At 38.6% G+C, this 13,439-nt stretch overlaps 1 protein-coding gene and 1 long non-coding RNA gene across 3 annotated transcripts; one reads left to right on the top strand and one right to left on the bottom strand.

Annotated features, from left to right (window-relative positions):
• Positions 1-1,163: 1,163 nt before the first annotated feature.
• LOC138972224 (uncharacterized) lies at positions 1,164-11,945 on the bottom strand. Its single transcript, XR_011457501.1, has 3 exons — positions 11,889-11,945; positions 11,255-11,311; positions 1,164-1,374 (listed from the first exon to the last, which is right to left on the bottom strand). It is a non-coding gene; the product is annotated as an uncharacterized lncRNA (long non-coding RNA).
• Positions 2,386-6,661, top strand: LOC138973028 (uncharacterized). 2 transcript variants are annotated; one of them, XM_070345679.1, is made up of 4 exons: positions 2,386-2,822; positions 4,072-4,177; positions 5,035-5,140; positions 5,981-6,661. In XM_070345679.1, exons 1-3 carry the CDS (start codon positions 2,612-2,614, stop codon positions 5,102-5,104), a joined length of 387 nt encoding a protein of 128 aa, XP_070201780.1. In that variant the 5' UTR covers positions 2,386-2,611; the 3' UTR covers positions 5,105-5,140; positions 5,981-6,661. The 2 variants fall into 2 exon arrangements, with proteins under 2 accessions (XP_070201780.1, XP_070201779.1); XM_070345678.1 differs by lacking the exon at positions 5,981-6,661 and having other exon boundaries at positions 5,035-5,558.
• Positions 11,946-13,439: the final 1,494 nt, after the last annotated feature.

The raw sequence follows: 13,439 nt of genomic DNA, 5'->3' as shown, positions 1-13,439 counted from the left end.
GTGTGTGTGTGTGTGTGTGTGTGTGTGTAAGCTTACTCTGTCCCCTTCCTCAGTGAAATATCAGACGAGTGGAAATCCACTCGATGAAAGCCGTACAGGTACCACGTGCAGTTGAGTCCCGCAGGGTAGGTGTGCGGGTAGTTTGGGCTCACAATGTGCCCGTACTTAACATCGTCAGCGGCGTGGATATTATACCCGCAACCTAAGCAACATAAATAATTTAAGTTGACTCAAATGTGTACAACATCAGAACATATTGAAGGTGAACAGGCAAAAAACACACACATGTGGTACGGATAATTAACTTAGCTTGAAAAGCATTTCAAGAACAATTGTGTTTTTCTTCAACTTGAAAACGTTTTACTTACCTTCCAGTGTGACCTCTGCATTTCCAATCTGCTCAGGGGAAAACGGTATATCGTCCAGACTTGCCAGATCTGCCCAAACAGAAAACTATACATTATTCATATCACTATTTGAAATGAATGTGAACGTGCGATCGTTCTTCAACACAGTTAAATGTACTCTGCTAAGTCCGAATCTAAAAGTTATGAAAATAACAAAATGAAAATAAAAATAAAAACGAAAATGAAAATGAAACCAAGAGATGAATGAGAATACAACATGCAGACAATGCCAGTCATGAGGTATATATTTGTAACAGAACAATTAGCCAACCAAGACAACAGGCAGACAATGCCAGTCATGAGGTATATATTTGTAACAGAACAATTAGCCAACCAAGACAACAGGCAGACAATGCCAGTCATGAGGTATATATTTGTAACAGAACAATTAGCCAACCAAGACAACAGGCAGATAATGCCAGTCATGAGGTATATATTTGTAACAGAACAATTAGCCAACCAAGACAACAGGCAGACAATGCCAGTCATGAGGTATATATTTGTAACAGAACAATTAGCCAACCAAGACAACAGGCAGACAATGCCAGTCATGAGGTATATATTTGTAACAGAACAATTAGCCAACCAAGACACTCATATGCGTTTTTGTTGTTGACCTCGGAAATAGGAAAGAGTGTCTTTTTCTGCCTCGATGATTTATTAATTTGGGGTCTTCACTGCTATCTAATATGAATGGAAAATTGAAGACTCGTAAGTCGTACAGGTAAAGGGAGATAACAATTGACTTGCCTGGACCTGGTCTGTCTTGGTTACTCCCACGACTCCGTTTGCTCTGTGCGTTGTTGTGAAGGTTCACCGCGTTCTGTAGACTCCTTTTTTCCAACTTGTTGTTGCTCGCAAGGTATTGATGGCCGTCGGGGTTTAGGCGATAGTCACCGTAGTGGTAACGGGGACTTGCCCTTGAGTGTAGAGACCTGTGTTGTTGGTCCTCATTTCTGCCTTCCGTCTATTACAGGGGAAAGCATAGTATTATGAACATAATCCCCACCCACAACAACAACATCAACAGCAACAACAACAATAACACCAACAACATCAAAAACAACAACAACAACCACAACAACAACAACAACAACAACCACCAAAACAACATCAACAACAACAGCAATAACAACAACAACAAAATAACAGCAACAACAACAACAATAACAACAACAACAACAACAACAACAACAAAAGCAACAACAACGATAGCAACAGCAAAAACTGTTAACAAAACAGCAACAATAAAACAACCATGTTCGCACATAAACTCCTACTTCTCTTGTTTCCTCTGGTACTATAACGAACACAAATACAAGAATGATACGCTATTGAAAATGTTTAATTTAAACACAACAAAACGTTCATGAGTAATTTGTTACTCTTGCCTTCATATATAGTGGCCATTGGTCTGATGTACTCGTGAACAGCTTGTTTTGATTAAATTCAAACTTTTCAATAGCAAAACATTATTGTTGTTGATTGTTGATTTTTGAACATTAGCAGTCGATTTCTTTGTAATGTATGGTTCGGTGTATTGTAACTTCTCTCATCAGGTGTCTGTAGTCGGACATTAAATGAAAAGTTGGTGATTAAGGAGGACTGTTGTCACCACTATATATGTCTTAATTATTGGTGTACGGTTTCAGTGCGTTGTTACAGCCAAAACTGTACTTACATATTTTAAGGTGTTTATACAACTGTTGCAGTTGTACAGAGAGTTACTGCGGTAAATAACAGAATCCTTACTGTCAGAAATTGAGCAAATTCTATTTTTATCATAGTTCTTTTGTAAGTTTGCATTTCAATTAATGATGTTACCTAACTGCACTATTTTTCTGTTTTGACTCCGGCCCTAATAGCTTTTTTTCATAGTATTCGTCATTTTCGTCAACATGAATATCGTATCTGCTTTATGAAAACACTTAGCCATTATGCTGACATTACTTTTTTTTTTTTTTTTAGGGGGGGGGGGGTGATCTCAGTTGCATGCAGGCTGCTTCAATCCTTTCTTTTTTGCTTTTTTTTTTTTTTTTTTTTTTTGCGGGGAGCATCTATATTATAATACGCGACCGTTTTGGGGCCTTGCATCGCTATCTCCTCCCAAACCCGGCCGATTTGGGCCCCGCTGTCCGCGGTTCCTAGAAACGTTTGACGGCGGAAAGGATCCGCCCGGTTAGAATAGCCGATTCCGAAGCCAAATGGCTTTTTCTGGCATTCTGACGCGCCATTTCCTAGCAGACGACTCGACCGGAAGACCTCCCCACTGGCTGTTAAAGAACCGGGTCTCCCATTGGCTCAGACCGAATAAGCTGATCGCAGCGCCACTCAGTTCCGCCCGCACGACATGCGGCATCTACAAGCAAGTTCGACTCGGCGAATGTTTGTTCAGGCATCGACCAAGCGCGACAGGTAAGTCAGTCTCCTTCTTAAAGTGTTCCGAAACCATTTTGCCACAGTGTACTGTAACCAGAATGTATCTTTACTTTCGTTTTGTTCCTATTGTGCTACGATCTGCAAATTGTAAGGTTCCGAAAGTGTCGTCTGTCGAACCGGCAGCTGTCTCCTAGCTCTGTCAAAACTTGCTGAACAGTAAGCCAATGTTATTCTTCGTATATGAGGATAACAACTCAGTAAGATTATATTCTAGGTTTAATATGACCATGACTATGATTTAGGTTGGTTTTGATGCCTTTCATTTGCATTTCGAGTTCGTGACTCGAAGTTCCAGGTGTGTTTTGGTTACGTCAGCAACTGACTGTGGGCAGTTTTGACATCATTGTAAATCTCTTTTTCGTTGAGAGTTAATAGCAAAGACACTCTAACAAGATTTTGCAGAAGAGTTGCTGCCTAAAACCTTTCAATTGTTGGAAATCGTGCCAATGTTCTATTTTTTGGATATTTGTTCATTTCGTTTTTAGTGTACTCCACTTCAAGGTGGTTTAGTGAGTGTGATTTTGATTACTTCCCTTGAGTTGGAAAAGTATTTTGTTTCACAAATGTTTTGAGTATGGTTTTTGTTTGTTCTTTCAGATTTTCACCATAGCGACTAAGTACCAATGAATTGATAGCAAATGCAGGTTCTACAAATGTCAGCATTTTTAATTTATTTGGGTGATTGCAAGTGCACGTTCTGCAAATTTGGAGACATAGCTCAGTTGGTAGCGCGCTGGATTTGTATTCAGTTGGCCGCTGTCAGCGTGAGTTTGATCCCAGGTTCGGCAGAAATTTATATCACAGAGTCAAGTTTGTGTGCAGACTCTCTTCGGTGTCAGAACCCAACCCCCCCCCCCCCCCCCCCCGTGTACACTACATTGGGTGTGCACGTTAAAGATCCCACGATTGACAAAAGGGTCTTTCCTGGCAAAAATTGCTTAGGCACAGTTAATAATTGTCTACTTATACCCGTGTGACTTGGAATAATAGGCCGTGAAAGGTAAATATGCGCCAAAATGGCTGCAATCTACTGGCCGTATAAAATTTCATCTCACACGGCATCACTGCAGAGCGCCTAGAACTGTACCCACAGGATATGCGCGATATAAGCCTCATTGATTGATTGATTGAATTATGAGCTATGAATTTAACACGCTCAAGTTCAATTTTACCCATACACCTGTGTACAATCTATATATTCTTTTTCCTCATTTTCTTCACATAGGAAGACGCCATTCGCTTCCGCAGACAAGGCGACAGATCGGGGGATGTCCACTTTCTTCCGCTGCAGTTAGTGATCAGGCATCGACAACTTTGTGCACTTTTGCCAGGTAAATCCCAATTAATTGACGAAAGATTGTGCTCCAAACATCAGCATTTTTCATTAATTTGGGTCATAGCAAATGCAGGTTCTAACAATTTCAGCATTTTTCATTTATTTGGGTGATTGCATGTGCACGTTCTGGGTTTAGTGAGTGTGATTTTGATTACTTCCCTTGAGTTGGAAAAGTATTTTGTTTCACAAATGTTCTGAGTATGGTTTTAGTTTGTTCTTTCAGATTTTCACTATAGCGACTAAGTACCAATGAATTGATAGCAAATGCAGGTTCTACAAATGTCAGCATATTTAATTTATTTGGGTGATTGCAAGTGCACGTTCTGCAAATTTGGAGACATAGCTCAGTTGGTAGCGCGCTGGATTTGTATTCAGTTGGCCGCTGTCAGCGTGAGTTCGATCCCAGGTTCGGCAGAAAATTATTTCACAGAGTCAACTTTGTGTGCAGACTCTCTTCGGTGTCAGAACCCCCCCCCCCCCCCCCCCCCCCCCGTTTACACTACCATTGGGTGTGCACGTTAAAGATCCCACGATTGACAAAAGGGTCTTTCTTGGAAAAAATTGCTTAGGCACAGTTAATAATTGTCTACCTATACCCGTGTGACTTGGAATAATAGGCCGTGAAAGGTAAATATGCGCCAAAATGGCTGCAATCTACTGGCCGTATAAAATTTCATCTCACACGGCATCACTGCAGAGCGCCTAGAACTGTACCCACGGAATATGCGCGATATAAGCCTCATTGATTGATTGATTGAATTATGAGCTATGAATTTAACACGCTCAAGTTCAATTTTACCCATACACCTGTGTACAATCTATATATTCTTTTTCCTCATTTTCTTCACATAGGAAGACGCCATTCGCTTCCGCAGACAAGGCAACAGATCAGGGGATGTCCACTCTCTTCCGCTGCAGTTAGTGATCAGGCATCGACAACTTTGTGCACTTTTGCCAGGTAAATCCCAATTAATTGACGAATGATTGTGCTCCAAACATCAGCATTTTTCATTAATTTGGGTCATAGCAAATGCAGGTTCTAACAATTTCAGCATTTTTCATTTATTTGGGTGATTGCATGTGCACGTTCTGGGTTTAGTGAGTGTGATTTTGATTACTTCCCTTGAGTTGGAAAAGTATTTTGTTTCACAAATGTTCTGAGTATGGTTTTAGTTTGTTCTTTCAGATTTTCACTATAGCGACTAAGTACCAATGAATTGATAGCAAATGCAGGTTCTACAAATGTCAGCATATTTAATTTATTTGGGTGATTGCAAGTGCACGTTCTGCAAATTTGGAGACATAGCTCAGTTGGTAGCGCGCTGGATTTGTATTCAGTTGGCCGCTGTCAGCGTGAGTTCGATCCCAGGTTCGGCGGAAATTTATTTCACAGAGTCAACTTTGTGTGCAGACTCTCTTCGGTGTCAGACCCCCACCCCGTGTACACTACATTGGGTGTGCATGTTTAAGATCCCACGATTGACAAAAGGGTCTTTCCTGGCAAAAATTGCTTAGGCACAGTTAATAATTGTCTACCTATACCCGTGTGACTTGGAATAATAGGCCGTGAAAGGTAATTATGCGCCAAAATGGCTGCAATCTACTGGCCGTATAAAATTTCATCTCACACGGCATCACTGCAGAGCGCCTAGAACTGTACCCACGGAATATGTGCGATATAAGCCTCATTGATTGATTGATTGAATTATGAGCTATGAATTTAACACGCTCAAGTTCAATTTTACCCATACACCTGTGTACAATCTATATATTCTTTTTCCTCATTTTCTTCACATAGGAAGACGCCATTCGCTTCCGCAGACAAGGCGACAGATCGGGGAATGTCCACTCTCTTCCGCTGCAGTTAGTGATCAGGTATCGACAACTTTGTCCACTCTTCATTGTGGGTGACGCGAACTGCGACAAGATTTCTTTCCCAATTCTATAATTGGTGTTACATATTGTTTTTACACATATTAACTAGCATGCTTCTTAATTGAAGCGTGACAAAATCATTTTGTCACATTGACTGAATTCTCAGACTGTCCACATTGACTGAAATCTCATAAAAGGGCAGAACCCACTGTATATTTACCAATGGTTTACTTTTTCATTCCTATTTGCTGATGTGTAACACCATGATCCACAACCCACACCCAATTTAGCTGCTACAGTGTGTGAACAAACTATTGATGTACTTTTTACAATGAGCGGTTTTGCTGCTAGCATTGGTCACCTCCCTGGGCCCAAGGGAGAGAAGCGTCTTACCTACCTGGCGCGAACGCTAGAGGACACGGGTTAAAAATTGCTTCTTTGTGATGTATAAATCGGTACTTTTCTATTTAATTTCTGCAGCTTAGGTAACTGCGCCATGTGTAAAAGATGGGTAGCATATCTCGACACCACACATTTAAAAAAACAATGAAGACTATGCGCAATTACCTAAGCTGCAGAATAAAATAGAAAAGTACCGATTTACACATCGCAAAGAAGCGATCCCCCCCTCCCCTCCCCCCCCCCCACCGTGTCCTCTAGCGCTCGCGCCAGGGGAAGTAAGCAGGGCTAGCAGCAAAAGCGCTCATTACATGTGTTCTACATCTGAAAATTGGTTGATGGTCTGGAAAGATAGCTTTTGTTGTCAAAGTCAGGGTACTTGCCTCACAGAGTGACTGGATGTGCAACTATGTTTGCATTCAGATCATTTCAAACCTAAGTTGGTGATGTGTAAATATTTGTTTTTATTCTCTTTGTACACACCTTTGCAACTTTAGTTCAGTGTGTTGTGTGTGGTTTTAGTTGTTAAATATACATTGATATTTTGTTCATTTTGCACATGATTGCATTTTCGCAATCCTTTTGAGTTTGCTACTGTGTGTGTGTGTGTGTGTGTGTGAACAAACTGTACTTTTGCTGTACTTCTTGCAAGTACGGGTGTACTGATGTGCAACTATGATAGTGTTCTTCATTGCGATCATTAGTGCTGTCTTTTTATCCAGCTCCCAATTGTAAGCATGACGATGTGCACACAGTTCATTTGCACATTTAGCGTTGTGTGAGAGTGTTTTTCACTATACATATGCATGGTGATCTGTAAACATTTTGCTTCTATGTAAACATGTTGTTGTTCGCAGAACCAACTTCAGATTTTAACTACTTTTTATTCACATGTTTGCCAAAGTGTAAACATTTTGTTCCATTTAACGCTGGTTGTTTTTTTCCTGTCTCAAGACAGCTCAAGACATGTATGGTGATGTGTAAAAATATTGATCTATGGGCACATTTTTTTGCACATTTATGTACTTCACTTATGTCAATGTAGCCGCTAATTTTAGTGCAGTCGATCGTACAAACATTTCATTGTGGGTGACTCGAGCTGTCGGCGAACTGCGACAAGATTTCTTTCCCAATTATATAATTGGTGTTACATATTGTTTTTGTACATTTTAACTAGCATGCATCTTAATTGAAGCGTGACAAAATCATTTTGTCACATTGACTGAATTCTCAGACTGTCCACATTGACTGAAATCTCAAAAGGGCACACATTAACGCTGTTTTATCCTTTCAAAATTATATGAAAATTTGATAGGCGTTTTATTGTTCACAGTACCAACTGTTACTTTTTCCTATTTGCTGATGTGTAAAACTGTTATTGTACGGTGCACACTATTTTCTCCCAATAAATTTATGGCATTTTGTTTTGTATGATGCCATCAAACATTTAACACGTTTTTGTTGCTTATTCACAATTAATTCTGTAATTTATAAAGAAGAAAATCCCGTGCGTAGCACGGGTATCACTAGTCCTTCTTTATTGATTGTTTTCTTTTTTTTCTGCTTTTTATATTAACGCTCCTACTTTAAATATACCTATATCATTAACAATACTATTTCTAAATGTATTTTAAACAACTTTTCTGTATAACAATTCCCTCTCAAAAATGCATACAATATCCAGAGGGGAACCATATCTATAAATACCAACACACATGTTGGCTATCACAATCAAATAATTCACATAACTTATTAGTGCCTTGGAACTTTGTGAATTTTCAAACATGCCAAAAAAATCTTCCTTTACGGTAATTTTTAATAATCATATTATAATTACAATTCACTTTATCCTCAACGCATTTCCAAATGGACATAATTTTCGGGCAAAAAAAAAAAAAAGTTCAATATAATCAATTTTGTTCTCACAATAAGTACAACTACCCGAGGAAATACCTATTTTTTACAATAAAATATTTGCGGGGTAAATTTTGTGCAATATGTTCCATTGTAACATTTGCAATCTTGTTTCAGTGGTTACTTTGTTTACCATTAACCACTGCTCTTTTCCCGGCCTGAAATCAAATTTATTTTCCCAAAATTTAACTATAACCGGCTCCACATATTTTTCCTTTATAATTACTTTGCGAAATTGACAAGGCTTACTCAGATTCTTTAAACCGTTAAATCCACATACATTTCCATTTGCAGAGCGTAGAGCTGCTGTTTAACTGCTGTACAAATGACCCTATATTCAGAGAATCTTGTAGGCTTACATCCAACCTTCTGCTGCATAAAGGGCAAAAAATCAATATTAACAGATACATCCTTTACTCGACAAACGCCTGCTTTAATCCAATCGCTAAAAAAACAGCGTTTGGCCGCAATACATTATGTCACTGCTGTTCCATAAACACGTATCACTTAACAACATTTCTCCACCTACTGCTCTCTGAATCAGGTCCTTATTTTTCAACCAACAAATTAACACTTGTTTCCAACATAAATTTTTAATTAATCCCAATCCTTTAAAATTGTTTACAGTGGTGTTAGAATAGACACAACACAACCTTTCACCAAGATTCGAAAACATATGTATCGGTATCTGTTCCCATCTTTCCTGCTTTTCGTTCAATAAATTTTCAGCCCAGGACAACAAACAAGAGGACTGCATATCAATTACATCAATCATTTTTAAATCCCCATCAGGAGACTCTTGACATTTCACTTTTCTTTTAACTTTCTCAAATGCCTTAGTGTTTGAACATCGTTTTTTCCAAATAAATCTGTAAAACAAAGTATTTATCTCAGTCAATACCTTTTCGGGTATTACCAGTGCTTGCAACGGATAAATAATCTGCGATAACAAAAGAGATTTCACTATGCATATTTTCCCCATGATACTACAATTTCGTGTAAACCATTTCACAATGTTGCGTCGTATATTTTCAATACGGCTTGTCCAGTTTTCTTCAATCTCAGAGACCAATGAGGAGCTACTGAAATAAATTCCCAAAATCTTCACTTTTGTAGTCCACCTTAACCCACAATCATTTTCATAACCACATGTATTACTGCCTAAGGCCATGATTTAAGTTTTTTGCTTATTCATTGCCAAACCAGAGAATTTGGAAAAATAGGTAACAAGGGTTAAAGCGTTTTTTAACTCATCCATATCGTTCAAAAATAGGGTCACATCATCAGCATACAATAATATCTTAAAAAACATTTTATAGTTATCATTAGTCTCTTTCGGCAGAGGCAGACCCTTAATTGAACCATCATTTCGAATGTTCAAGGCCAACATTTCTAATGCAAGAATGAAGGCCATCGGTGAAAACGAACAGCCCTGTCTGATACCGGCGTTCAATTCAATACATTCCGATAACCAGCCCATAAAATGAATACAACTTTTCGATTTATACAATAAAATATCTACCCATCTTACAAAGACGGCACCAAAATTAAATCGTTTAAATGCATACACAATAAACTCTTTGGAAATCGTGTCAAATGCAGCTTTATAGTCCAGCGCTACAAGGAACCCAGGTTTATTATATTCGTTTACATACGAAACTAAATCGTCTATTTGCCTGATCGCTGAGCTAATGGTTCGACCCTTCAAAAAACCGTACTGATCTTCACCAATAATATTTAAAATAACTTTAGATAGGCGAACTGAAAGAGTCTTTGCCAATATTTTATAATCAGTGTTTAATAGTGAAATCGGCCGCCAATTATTAAGGTCGTCCCTCGATAACTCTTTACCCTTATGAATGAATATCATTATTGCCTGTTTTTGTGTGACGGTTAATTCTCCCTTTAAGAAAGATGCATGAAAGGAATTCAATACCATGTATTTTATTTTACACCAGACGAACTTCATAAAGGAGGTTGTAATACCATCACATCCAGGGGAGGAACCGTTTTTCATATTTTTTTAAGGATGTCGATAATTCTGTTAAAGTGATCGGACTATCAATTCCTGTCTTCTGCTGCTGTGTTAATTGTCGAACTTCAACACCATTCAAAAACTGTTCAACCAAATTTTCATCCAACTCAATATTCGTATCTCCTTCTAAAAAAACAGTACTTGTTCAGTCAAAATATCATCCTGATTTGTTATCTCCTGACCATCTTTAGCCAGACGATCCATAATGTTCGCGTTTGAGTGTGTCTTTTCCATATTGAGAAAATACTGTGTATTTTTTCTCCTTCTTCAATAAATTTAATTCGGGACCTAGTTTGGGCTCCCGTATCTTCTTGTATTGAATATATTTCCAATTCTACTTTTACTTTATCTTTTTCCGTCAACAATTCGTTATCATCTTGATGTAAAACAAGGGCTTTATCAATCCTATTCAAATTTTCCAACAATTCCACATGTCTGTTAAACTTACATCTATTTTTTTTTCCTTACTGTACCGAATACAGAATTCTCTTATTTTAATCTTACACATGTCCCATTTAACGTGATCCTCTATTATTTCATCTTGTATCTCAAATTCTTCCAACATCAAATTCAATTCATCAACAAAGACATGATCCTTTAACAAACTATCATTACATTTCCAATATGATGGGCCACGCTGAAATGAACATAATTTATATGTTATGTTAACAGACCGATGGTCGGATTGTGCAACGGAACATACACTACAATCTCTAATATTATTTAGAACAGAATCGGTAACTAAAATATAATCCAATCTGCGAGCAATGAACGGATTTTTTCTTGACCACATACATTACTATGGTTGTTTTATTTTAATTTTAATTTTAATCACGAGTGAAATCATACCTCCAAGGCGGAAGACAGAAGGCACAACAGAAATGTTGCGCTCAGCAACATTGTTCCCTGAAACAGTCATAAAGGAAAATGATCATGCAAACTGAGAGGAAAGGGCTATATATATATTATTTCGTGTCAATATTCCAATGTGGTTTCTTCGTATTCATCTGTCTTTTTGGCAATTATTTCCTCTTTGCCAGTTTTTGTATCCATGGAAATGAATCACAGACAACAACGTTTGTCCAAACGAGTAGGTTTTTTCCAACATAAAAACAACTATGAAGTATACCTTGGAATAAATATCATATGTCATATTCATAGACAATATGAACTTTTAGATCAATCCAAATTACACCAATCAGAAGAATGTATGTTACAATTAAAATAATTAACTTTACATTTTCGACGCGCATCGATTAAGCACTGGAGCAATCAAAGAAATACATCAGATGGTAATATGTTGTTGTTTTGAAAATCTTCTCAAAATCGAAAGGACAGGATGTAAGGCTAGGCTTTGTCTAAAACCTCTATCCTTATGCATTACAGATCAGTCTATCTTTCCGCAAATACGAGAACACCACAACCCTATGGAGCGCCTCAGACAGGCTGACACAGCGTTACGCAATCTTTCTCCTGCCTTTACCTGTATCTTTTTCTCTGATCAGCTGTCCCTGCTCCTTGTCAACGCCTGGGAGACATGATCAGTCAATGATGTCTGTCAGCAGATTGTCAGCCTTTATATAATGTTCATGGCGCTATCTTGCATTGCTATCATGGTGAATAGGCACGCCCCACTCTCTCATACTCTCTCAAAACCACCAGCACCCAATTCCAAAGGCAGTCACACCCATTCTCAAAAACGCACGCACGCACGCGCGCACGCACACAAACACACACACACACACACACACACACACACACACACACACACACACACACACACACACACACACACACAAATGCTGACGTGTCAGTTAAGAAGAACACCTTGATATGCGATTATTGTATGAGTTGAAGTTTTTGTGGGGTTGTCCTGAAATTGATTGACAGCTTATTCCGATGCTGACGTGTAAGTTACGATGACAAAATGTGATGCGAGTATAGCGCGAGTTGCCTTCTTTTTAGCTATCCTGAACATCATTGACAGCCTATTCCGATGCTGACGTGTAAGTTGAGAACACCATTGATGCAAGTACAGTGCAAGGTGCAAGATTTGCAGGACTATTCTGAACATGATTCACAGCATATTCCAGACTGCCTCCACACCGTCCCCTTGTTACTCTTGTCATGTTACAAGTCAATGCTGTATCCGGCCGAATTCTGCAATACATATTATTCAAGTTAGTGAGACATCACAGTTCCAGAAGAGATTTATAGAGCAAATAAAGAAAATGATTTATTGAACGAAGCACTGTAATAGTTTGTATACCGATATTGTCAGTAACTCAAGAGAACTAAAAAAAAGTTTCACCACGCACATTTTGCTACGTTCATTTGGATAACTTCAAAGTGTGGACAGGCCGTGTTAGATCAACTTGTTTGTGTGATGTCTCAAATTTGCAGACAAAGCTCTTTTTCATATTTATGTTAGTAAATTTCAATGTAGCTTTGGGCTAAAACGTGCAGTACTTGCATAAAGACTTCATTAGTTATTTGCAATTCCAAACCTTCGCGCTTGTATTGGCACGGCCGGTCGATTGAATGTGGCTGCTGTGCAAAGTGACGCCCCCTGATTTGACTTTGACAGGCTGTTCCTTGTTCGAGGCCCGGTTTGCTCATTTTCAAAATACATTTGGTATGTTTTTCGTGTTGTATCTACACTCCTCGGGGAGGCTAATGCTAAATATGGACGGTGAGAATGCTCTGAACCCTACATGTAATCAATCATCATAGTTGTCTTCTTCACATTTGCCGAAAATGTTGATTTGCTGAGCGTTTAAAAGCGCGTTATTATGTCGTCTGCTAGAGAAAAGTCAATCCAATCAGTCGACTGCAACATGCTGTCGGGATAACAATGACTCGTGCTATTATGTTAAACATAGGGAAGCTTAGATGCATACATATTTGGTTAATGCGGAGACGACAAGCTACATGCCACAATAAAATAAAGGATGAGATGAGACTTCTCAAATAGAAAGAAGGGGCACAGGCGCATGAATACTCTTTCAGAGATTGATAGCGCACTCTTGGAGTG

This window comes from Littorina saxatilis, linkage group LG8, assembly GCF_037325665.1.
Source record: "Littorina saxatilis isolate snail1 linkage group LG8, US_GU_Lsax_2.0, whole genome shotgun sequence".
Lineage (NCBI taxonomy): Eukaryota > Metazoa > Mollusca > Gastropoda > Littorinimorpha > Littorinidae > Littorina > Littorina saxatilis.
The sequence above is the reverse complement of the archived record's forward strand: the minus strand, read 5'-3'. Positions and strand labels throughout refer to the sequence as shown.